Source organism: Gymnogyps californianus, chromosome 1 (genome assembly GCF_018139145.2).
Source record: "Gymnogyps californianus isolate 813 chromosome 1, ASM1813914v2, whole genome shotgun sequence".
NCBI classification, from domain to species: Eukaryota; Metazoa; Chordata; class Aves; order Accipitriformes; family Cathartidae; genus Gymnogyps; species Gymnogyps californianus.
Genome location: NC_059471.1, coordinates 184,126,449 through 184,137,563, shown reverse-complemented (window position 1 = coordinate 184,137,563; position 11,115 = coordinate 184,126,449). Strand labels below are relative to the sequence as shown.

The following is an 11,115-nucleotide window of genomic DNA, read 5'->3' as shown; positions in this document are numbered from 1 at the left end:
ACATTTGGGCAAGGAAGGAAGCAGTACATACAAGACAAGGGCCAAGTCTACAGAAAAGCCATGCTTTCTGAATTCACAGTGTGTAAAGTCTTCTATATTTTTCACGAGTTAGTCCAAACACTGTATTTCCTCTTTTAAGAAAAAACTTTAGGAAGCAAATTTTATAAGACTACTGGAGCCATGTGCCACTGAAAGGATTAATTGAAATATTTCCCCTATTTTGTGAAGTTACCTCTGAAAAGAAGCCACCCACCCCTAAGATGAAGCAGGAGCCCTGGTGATGGTAGCAGGCTTGTTGAGGACATGTGATGCCAAGCGTACAGCGAGCAGCAGAGGTTAAGACAACTGATTACAATCAATCCAGTTATCGCAGCTTAATGAGTTACTGCTGATTATCTTGAGTCCTCATGACCGACAACTTTCATTCCTCGACTAAGGCAATTGCAAAGGTAACGTGTTAACTTTTACCTGTTTTCATTATGTGTCAATATTTATAAACAAATACAACCACTTTACTTCTCATGAGTAATCCCATGACTAAGTTTCGAATAAAATGAGTACAATGCCTCCCATTTAAAGTTTTCAAGCAATTATTGGCAAACACACTATCAGTTGAAGGCCATAAACATTTATCCAGTGCTGCTAGGCATCTTGGTGGCAAATCTAATCTTTTTGTTCTCATCAGTCCAAGAAAACTCATTACTTTTTCCCCTAGTGATTTTACTGTAAAGATTTTATGAGATTGTGAAAGGAACTGCAGGAAGCCTGGACATTTTTCTCCATAACCATCTGAGTTTGCTTCTGTGCTCACTGCAGAGGAGCTGAGTTATCACCACGACTGAGAGTGTTTTATAGGGGTCAGCTTTTGCCTCTGAAGAGTCAGCTGTATGCACTGAAAGCGCCTCTGAACACACATGAGAAATTGCTATGTATGGAGCAGAGAGTAAAAGCCAAGGCCAAGCTTGCATTGAAGACATTCACATTAATGCCATGCTGTTTGCTCTTCCCGAACAAGATATCACTGTTGCATGGCCCTGCACTCACAGAGAGAGGAGACGCAGTTCAAGGACTGACAATAGATACTTTTTTTAAAACATTTTCTCTCTTTTTATTTGTTTTTCCTGATGGTTGCTACAAGCAAAGGAAGTATTCAGAAATGTAACTGCACGATACAAACACAGGCAGCAAACTAAGTCGATGGCATGAAAGGTGTATCTGAGAACACGGAGTTGACAGAATCGGAGTCGGATTTTGTTCGAGTAGTTTTTAAGATACTCTCAGCAATGATATTGTCATTAGGGAACAGTTTTACTTTCCCGTTCTGACTGTGTTTTGGTTCGTGCACGGGTTCCAGGAAAACCACCCGTTTACCAGTGCTAGCCTTCTTCTCATCGGCTGGCAGCTCTTGCGGCGGTGTGGAATTCAGTATGGATGAGTGGGCACTGCTTTGGTTCAGCTTCCTCTTCCTCCTTTTCGCCTTACATTGGCACGGACAGGGGGTCAGATAGAGATACAGCAGTACTAAAACAATACTGGCTACACAGGCAGCAAGGGTGGTAAAAGCCGTATTAAATGCTTCATGAGCATGGGACCTGTTTGCTGTGAAATTGCTAACATTTATTCTAACCTCTATGGTTTCATTTAATAGTCTTTTCTTATTTATTGCGATGCAGGAATACAGCCCTGAGTCCTCTAGCTGGGCATCTGTTATCTCCAGGCTGCCATTACGGAACACCTTAAAGTTGTCGGTCTCCCTGTCTGGCTCCAGCAATCTATTGTCCGGACTAACCCAAACAAAGTGCGTGCCCGCATCGCTGATTCTGCTGTCACAGTGTACAATCAGCCTGTCACCAACCTGGGCATCGTGAATAAACCCAAAGGCTTGGAAAGAGCTGTTGACGGTGCTTTCAGAGCAATTCAGAAAGTTGTCGTGCAGTAAAGGCAGTTTATTGTAACCTCTTGGGTCTGATCGCAACAAACAGGTGTACTCATTTTTGAAGTCCACCACTGAGCTGAAGTGTCTTTGATACCAGAAGATTAGCATGGAGTATAGCACACAGTCACAATAAAATGGGTTGCCATGAAGATAAATTCCACTAAGATGTTTGGCCGGCACTGAACTCAGGCGCTGAATAGGCATCGACTGGATGTGATTAAAGGAAATGTCCAGCAACACAAGGTCTGTCAGTTTATGTTTTCCTGCGTACAAGTCCAGCGGGAAATGCGAGAGCAAGTTATAGCTTAAGTACAGTTTCTGTAATTTGTACAATCCTCCGAAGGCTGAAGACTCTATTTGTGTTATCTGATTGTTGTACAGCAGGAGAACCTCCAGGGCCCTTAGCTCCTGAAACACAGGGCTGCCCAGCGTCTTCAGGCTGTTGGATGACAAGTCTAGGTACTTCAGGTTCGGGGTTGTGGAAAAGCTTCCAGTGATAATGCTGCTAATGCTATTATGATTGATTATTAAAGTGTTCAGTTTCTCAAACAGCACTGGCACCCATTCAGGCTCCAAAAACCCAATTCTGTTATAACTCAGATCCAGCCTTTTCATACATTTATAAAGATTTCCTGGCACTCGAGAGAGGTTCTTATTGGTGCAGCTTACGATATCACTGGCACAGATGCAGGCTGTTGGACACATCCCCGGGGCACTGCCACAAACGCTCACTGTGAAGACCAAGAGGCATGCCAGTCCTTTGCAGTTCACTTTAAAAACTCCAAGTCGAGTAGGAATTGTCCGCCAGTTTAAAGACATTGTCACTGTCTCTTAGCTGTCTCCCAGTGCTCCTTGCCACAGATTATATGTGCAGTTAGCTTTGCACTAATCGCTGTCAAAAGAGGGATACAGAGGTACAGCACGTTAACATTTACGGTTCATACCCTGTCTGATTTCTTATGCATGCCTCTTGAAAAATACAGGGAATTAATCCTTAATGTTTCCTACGGTTAATTATAAAATCTAGTTGTTCTTAGGTGATGTAAGCTTAACATTGGTTTTATATAAACATGAAATTCTGCACTTGTGTAAATATTCACACTACAGATACAATATTTTTTCTCTTCAGAAACAATGCAACTACTCTTCAGTCTTGGACCAAGGAATACAATTTCTGACAGTTCATAAAAAAAGTAAATCAGAAAAGTTCCTCTGTGGAACATGACTGGGTAATGGCATCCCTTACCTGTTTCCAAATCAACCCAGGTAGAAAACTCCTGGTACAGGAAAGAAAAAGCCTCATCCAAAAATGCTATTTTCTTGTCTAGTGGGGAGCAGTTACAACATGTGTTTCTTCCCAATCAGAAAATTTCACACCTTTTCAAGCAAAGAATTTTCTCAGACTACTTAACTTTAAATGTCATATGAATTTCTTTCTTTTTTTTTTCTTTTTTTTTTTTTAAATTCAATAACTGATAGTTCAGGTAGCAACAGCCTATTTTTAAAGTTATTCAAGATGTCCAATTGGAATGTTTTGTATTCTGCTACTTCTACCTTTGCCAAAATAACTGTTCAGGAGGAAACCTTCTGTGCCTGGTGCCTACCTCAGGCACAAGTTTTGGGAACTTTCAGTAAGAATGAGTCAGCCATTTCTCAAAACTTAGTAAAGGAAAAAAATATTTTGCTCACACTTAAATAGTAAGAACAAAACCCACCACACTCTTTTCTGAGAATATTTTAGTGTCACTATGGTTTGAAGCAGGGATGTAACATTTGGCAGGGTAGTGATTCTGTGCCAAGGGATATGCTTTTTGCCATCTCCTAAGAAAATGTACACATACGTAGCAGAGTAATGAACATTTCTGTTCGCTTTCGCTCTCCCTGGATACCTGTTAAGAGTTTGTCAGTAAATTCCCAGGTGAATCCATATGCATTGATTATCCCCACCCCTTCACAGCTCAAATGCAGTATTCAGCTCCCACATAACCTCATACTCATTTCTCCAATCTCACCCACCCGTTGGTACAGTATCTGAGCAGGACAAACCCTGTAATGTCTGCTCTGTGCTGCTGACAGCGGCTACGGCCAGGAGTTGAGGGACTGTCTGTGGGCAGCAGGGAGGAGGAGAAAGAAGCAACATCAGATGGAAAGAAGCAGAACAAAAGGAGAAGTTTTATTCTCTGATGAGGCAAGATGGATGAAGAAAAGATGAGTCTTGAGTACAAAAACATTAGAATCAAGACCTAAAGGGTGGAGGACACCAGGGCAGAGAAGCAGCCAAAGAAGGGGAGAGGGAAAAGGAGGATAAGAGATGCATAGGGAAGGAAGAGCAAAACCAGAGGAGGAGGATGCTAATGGAGCATCATCATCATTACCAATGAAGCAACTAAGGAGGAGATAGTTTGAGGATGCAGAAGTCAGTTAAAGCATACAAGACCGGAAAAGCAGATGGGGAGGGTGAAAAGGGCAAGAAGAGGGTTAAGCAGAAGAGAAGCAAGAGTTTCAGGAGGTGAACCTTAGAACACACTTCTCTGGAGAATTTGCATCTGCTACTTATGAATCTAAGATTATCCATGCAATTAATTAATATATGTGAAATGCACTAATTTCCACTCCCCCTCAGTTCCTTATTCCCCTCCTTTCTAACCCTCCGCCAATCTGGCAGGCTGCTGTCTTCTGCTGACAAATCTACTCTTAAGTCAAGTGGTAGAGGATGTGCTATGAATCTAAAGAGCTGAACCTTCTAATGACCCATTAAAAGAAGAAATATGAAGGCAGCAGGATGGGAGAATTCACCTTTCACAAGAATTTATATATACATTGGCTTTAAATGTTTGCATTCCCAAAAACTGTATTAAGAGAATGGCAAGACTGCCAAGTCAAGTGCTCAAAAATTAAACTGTCAGAATTAAGGTTTTCTGTGCCATTTTAGATTTTATATACAGTCCTTAGTTATACAACTGCTTAATTTTTTTCCCCAAAACCTTTCCTCACACTGTGCACAGATTCTGAGGAAAAGAAAGGGTGATTACATCAAGAGCTCAGTTAATGCCTATACTCGAGAACTGGAGCATATCCTAGCCTCTGCCACAGAATTCCTGTGAGATCAGGCAAATTATGTGAACTGGTGACTGTTAGGAAATAATGAACATATTACAGTCACCAGCTTGACACTTAGAAAATAAGGAACCTCTGTGTATTACGTTTGGGAAGGACTGATCTGAAGAAGTGCTGAGATGAGAGTCAAAATGCTATGACTCTAGCTGGCACTTCTGACTGTAAGGGCTTCTCCTTGCTTCCCTGTCTATAAAAGGGATATAGCAACATGATCTTAACTATAGAAATATTGTAAATATAAATGGATTGATTCGAATGAAAGCTTAGTATCCAGATTCATAAAGTCTCCTAGGCTTTTAGATCCTACTGAAGTATCTAACTGCACGGGCTTTTCAGTGGGAAGTTAGGAACTCAGAGGAATATTTCTTTTTAACCAGTTCTAAGCACCTAACTTAGTTGTTTTTGCTAGCTAGGTAGTCTATGGCAACAATTAATAGATACAAGTTCTTCTAGAGGGTGAGACTTATGAAGCATTATAGAAATGACCATCAGGAAATAATTCAGTACCTCAGTGTGGATTTGTATGGCATGCAGTACATAAGGCACAATGGAAACACACTGACAGATGAAAAAATAATTTAATAACTGCTCATTTAGTTATTATATTGCACGAAGCAAGGTATCTGAAAACCGCATACCATAAAACCATATGCGTGAAAACTGAATTATAAAGCATCCACAAAATGGGAGACAAACTGCTGTTGCATAGGTTGCCTTTCCCACTAATATTTGAATGCCTGATTCTGCAACCTATGCAGCCTAATTTTTAACGTAATTGCACTTGCAAAAAGATGAATGGCACTTTCAAAAATCAGCTCCTATGTTGCATATAACCACAATCCTGGAGATACTCCAAATGGGACATACTAGGTCAATGCTCAGTTTTGAAAGGGTTACCAAGTTTAATGCACTAAACAGCTTTGCATGTTTGTTTCTGTCCATACCTACAACTATCTCACCAGAAACTCTGAGCTAGTCTGCAACCAAATCCCAAGGACAGATCAGTGGCTGGTGTAAATCAGCATAGTACCTTTGAGTTCTAAGGAGCAAAAACAGTTTGCAAGGGCTGAAAACTGGGTTGTCCATTTCCAAAGCTCATTGAAGTTGCCAAATGAAAACTGTTTCAGATAACTTGCCTTGCCTGGAGAGGCAAATCCAAATTATAGACATCATAAACATACCACGGGGCACACAAGACTATTTGGAGAGTACCTTGACAAGGAGAAACCTTCCTTGCCATGCTCAGCTCACAGTGCAGTGCCTACATTCCCAACAGGTTCTTTGCCCTTTTGGAGAGTAGGACTGTTGAGTTGCAACTTGCTCCTCAATCTGTGTTCCCCAAAACTTCTGCATAGATTACACAGGATGGTCTGCAAAGCCAAGCACTTTCAACATAAATATTTATAACCTATGTGACCATTTGAACTTATTCAAAATGACTGCATAAACATTTCTGGGTTAGTAATGTTTATGTGTTAAGTGTCAAGGAAGAACAAAGCCTACACTAAAGCCTTATATTAAAAAGTAGCATTTTGTTTCATCCCAGTAACATTACTTCAGGTCTTAGAAAAGTACTATTTTACAAACTTCAATATTACATATTTTCTCAAGAGAGATATTGCTATTAAATACTATCAGCTAACATGTGCCAACAGACTCTGGCTAAGTACTTCACCATTATTTCTGAATGAGCTGGGTAAATAGCTTTTTTGATTTATAGTAAAGTGAAGGGCACAGTTGGGACTTTTGTACTTGAATTCTTTTCAAAGAAATCATTTCTTTGTGGTGTTAAAGTGTGATATTTTAAGTTCACTGCCAAAAACACAGTACTCCCTGAGATGAATCATCTGTACAGTAATGGTGCACACGCTTCTAAACTGTTTGAGAAGAAACGCAGGACATATCCTCGTATCATAGGGAATATCCTCTGTTGTCAGGAACAGCTCAATTGACTACAACAGATCAACTCCTAAAGAAGTTGAGGATTTGGCTCTTGGTTTTGATCTTTTTAATGTGTGTGTTTGTTGAGGGTTTTTTGTTGTTTGGGTTTTTTTAAGTAATTAAGTTTAAGGGTTTTTTTTTTAAGCAATCTAGAGCTGCTCATGGAAAAGGGGAATGCCGGGCAACCATAAACATCCTCACCGTCAGTTATCACTGCAAGATCAACTACTGTCCTAAACGCTCATTTCCACTTTCTCTGGGCTCTCTCTCCCACTAATGCTACGTTAATAATCTCTACACCAACTTTCTCTTCTCCTGTAAGTACCTTCAGGCTTATTGCTGTTCCTTACAGGGAAACCTGTACACCAAGCTCTCTCTCCCAGTTCATTTGAGACTTGGCTAAAAAATCCTTATGTGGCATACCTCTTAATTTAAGCAGTGAATTAGACTGGAGATCACAAGTCACCTGAATGCTTTTGCAAACACTGCCATTAGTCTTTTCAACGTTAAACAAACTGGATTGATAAATGCTTTACAGTAGGAATAACATCTTCCTGTACATTGGTGATGCAAATAGTCCCACATCTGGCTGGCACTTTCTGCACAGTGAAAATGTAAATATTTGCACACAACCCCGCTGTACTACTGCAGGAATACTGTTGAGCCTCTAGAGAGCTCAAACACTAGAAAATATTAAAGATCTCAGTCCACCCTCCAGAAGGTCCACACCATTCTACATCTCCTAGCTCTTTCCCTTGTGCCACGTCTCCTCTGACTGTCTCCTCTGACTCCTCTGTCCCCCAGTCTCGCCAGCCCACAAGTCAGTGTGGGCACCTTTGCACCTTCCCATTGACTTCCAATGCCCACACAGTTGCTCTCCCGCTCTTACCAGTCTACATATCAGATGAATCAGGGCTGTATTAGCTAAATATAATAATACATGAAATGACACAGTGATGGCTCAGGTGTTAACAATGTTTCCTCACAGCCCTTTTTTTTTTTGGCATGGCATTTGACAAAGCTTTCCTCATGAACTCGGAAGAAAAAGTGACTGTTAGAATGGGGTTTTATTAATTTATAACAACAGTATTATACAAGCACAATTATTCATGCTTTTAATCCTAACTTTATGAATCCTGCTGAAGTACATGACACAGCCATTAATTACAAACAGACTAGTGGCATCCTACATAATTAATCTTTTAAAATGTTACACTTATAAGGAAGGTCTGCATACACTTCCATTCCTTGTGGGTGTGGGGGATGCTGTCGGAGGAAATATCCCAGTAGTGGCCACCTCACTCCAGTCTCCAGGCTCTACTCTGCTTTTACCACTCCTGAGTGGGAAAGGCACTCTCTGCATCAAATCTGCCTGACAGCTGTACTCAGCATTTCTGACTGAGCAGACCTGGATTATCGAACCACCGTAATCCATAAGATTTAGTGACATGATGGACGGGACAGCAGAGACTGTTGGTGAGCTACGTCTGGGTGATGTCTCGATACACTGGACTAAATCCCTGAACTGGGCTAAGCTGTGCTTGATGCAGGACCTAACAGTGGTGAAAAAAATGGTTTTACATCACGTTTGCAGCAAGGTGATCCTGAGGTCAGTCTGGCAAATGGAGTGGTCTCTCTGGCCAGCACCTGGCCAGACCTCAATAGTGCCGAATTAGAGATTAATTTGTCCTAGTAACCTTAGCCAACCTATCTTCTCCACTCATCCCTCACTAAAGACTGAATTTCTCTGAAGACAGATTTATTTCTTTTGCACCCATGATAACTCACTTGGCTTAAAGAAAACTGAGACACAGACAAGCAACTGGGTGACGTACCACAGAGCCTGAGTTGGACTAATCATTAGCAGTCTGTCTACGGAAGCACCAGCTACGTGAAGTCAACACTGCAGTTCTTACCCCTCTTGAGAGAGTACAAGGGAAATACGCATCAGTGAAACAACAATGCATCCTTTTTGCCATGTTACTTTGTAAATCAAGCTGCACCCTAGCTTAAACCTTGCAAATGACTTCAGTTGCTAAGGAGATCAGCAAATAATTAAGAAAAAATACAATGATAAGCGGCAGTGCCTGTTACAGTATCAGCAACCAGTTTCCAAGCAATGCCAGATCTTACGAAAGTTTAGTTGCCCAGCGTAGGATCCTTACCGCCTCCAAAGGCTTCTCTGACGGGCTAAACTTCAGAGAAACCCCCTTGCCTACGACGGGGGGGCGGGCTCCTGCCAGCCTCCCGATGGGGACTGCCCGCTGCAGCCCCCCGTTCCCTACCGGGGCTGAGCGGAGGGCAAAGTTTCGGCGAGCCCGGCGGCCGGGCGGGCTAAGCCGGCATCAGCCCGGGGGCACCCACAGGCACCGCGCCGTCCCCTCGCCTCGCCCACCCACCCCCGCGAGGGGTCTCTGACCGCCTTCCCCGGGCAGGCTCCCTTCTGCGGCGGAGGTAGGGATCGGGTCTCCCCCGCCCGCTGCCGGGCTGCGCTCGCCCCGGCTCCGGCGGCCCCTCTGAGCCTCGGCTCCTGCCCCTCCGGACCCTGCCCGCCCGTCATACCCCGGCTACTGGGGGGACGTCTGCTCCGCCACCTCGCCGGGCAGCGTTACCTGGAGCTCCCGGCGGCCGCTTCATGTCCGGGGAGCGCGATGCCGGCCCCGCCGCCGCCGCCAGCCCCGGCCCCGCATGCTCCGCTCCGCTCCGCTCCGCTGCCGCCGCCGCCGGGGGAAGTTGGGGGCCGCCGAGAGCGCGGCAGCGGCTCCCCGGCGCTCCCCCGCGGGCGCAGGCAGTGCTGGCCCGCTGCCCCCGGGGATGGAACGGAGGCCCGGAGCCCGGTACCAGCGGCGGGCGAGGAGGGAAGGCAGGAGACTCCCGGTCGCAGCGGCGCCGGGGTTTTTATCCCCTCCTGCCTCCGCCCTCCCGCTCCCCCCCCCGCCGCGCAGCGCCGGACCCAACGCCGCTTCCCGCCGACGCGCTCCCGGGGACTTCCGCGGCAGCGGGACGGAGCCGTCGGTGCCCCGGGGGAGGAGCGCACCGCCTGCCCCCGCTCCGCCCCTCGCCTCCCCGGGGGGCCGCGGCCCCGCGCGGGGGAGTGCCCGCTGCTCCGCCCCGCTCCGCTCCGCTCCGGCTCCGCTCCTCACCGCGCCGCTGCCCCCGCCAAGCGAGGGCAAAGCTCCCCCCCTCCCCTCCGGTGCAAACCAGCCCCGAGCCCGCCCGGCAGCTCCTCAGCGCCCGGGCTGGGGGCAGGCAGCCCGGCTCTGCAGCCGCTACCGGGGAGGCAGGGTTTTCGAGGGCGCAGCAGAAGATGCGGTCCCCGTGCAGTGCATCAGGACTCCCCGTGCGCGGAGATGGAATCGCAGGGTGTTCATAAGGGGCTGATAAATTTAAAAGGCATTGTGTTAGCTCTGGAAAACAGTCCTCCGGTTAATTAAATGATCAAAACCCACGGAGGCTCCGTAGTAAACGGGGCTCTGATGAGAACAAAAGAATCTATCAAAAGATACAAGGGGTTATCTAAAATTAATTGCCATGTACGCGGCTTCTCTTGACCATGGGATCTGTGGGAGAGCTGCTGCAAGTGAAGAAGCGCGACCAGGTCAGGAAGAGGCAAAGCTGCAGCTGAAAGCCTAAGAACAGCCTTCCCTCTGTTACACACTGATTTTAATCTCCTCCAGCGAAGTTTCTCACTACATTTCCACCATAATTTAAAGTACCCTACATTTAGAGACTGAAACTGAGCAGGGGCTAGTTTAGCAAATCACAGAGATTGTGGATTTATTGTCATCCAGACAGTTTATAGAATAATTCTCAGCAAACAGGCTTGTGTATTAAAGCTGCTGTAAATCACACTTTTCTTCCAAGGGCACATAATGAAGTGATTTTTAATATGAGGGTTCATATAATGCTCAAGGGTTCCTTCATGTCCTAAAATTCATGCCACAGGCAAACTGAAATTCTTTAGTATGGTACAAAGTATTTGTGAAAGATGTGATTCAATATAGAATGAAGCCCAGTGAGCTGTGGGTGATACTGCTATTGATTTCAAAGACTTTTTGAGCACTACCTTACCATTAAAATTCAGCTTTTTATTCATCATTCTTATTTTGTGTTGAATTTCT

The 11,115-nt window shown here is 44.8% G+C and overlaps 1 protein-coding gene across 1 annotated transcript; it reads right to left on the bottom strand.

Annotated features, from left to right (window-relative positions):
• Positions 1 to 1,110: 1,110 nt before the first annotated feature.
• AMIGO2 (adhesion molecule with Ig like domain 2) lies at positions 1,111 to 9,773 on the bottom strand. The gene is made up of 2 exons (XM_050907242.1): positions 9,607 to 9,773; positions 1,111 to 2,828 (listed from the first exon to the last, which is right to left on the bottom strand). Exon 2 carries the CDS (start codon positions 2,753 to 2,755, stop codon positions 1,190 to 1,192), a length of 1,566 nt encoding a protein of 521 aa, XP_050763199.1. The 5' UTR covers positions 2,756 to 2,828; positions 9,607 to 9,773; the 3' UTR covers positions 1,111 to 1,189.
• Positions 9,774 to 11,115: the final 1,342 nt, after the last annotated feature.

What these genes read in the sequence shown, in the direction of transcription:
- AMIGO2 (XM_050907242.1), bottom strand. Translation starts at nt 2,755, where the DNA reads ATGTCTTTAAACTGGCGGACAATTCCTACTCGACTTGGAGTTTTTAAA.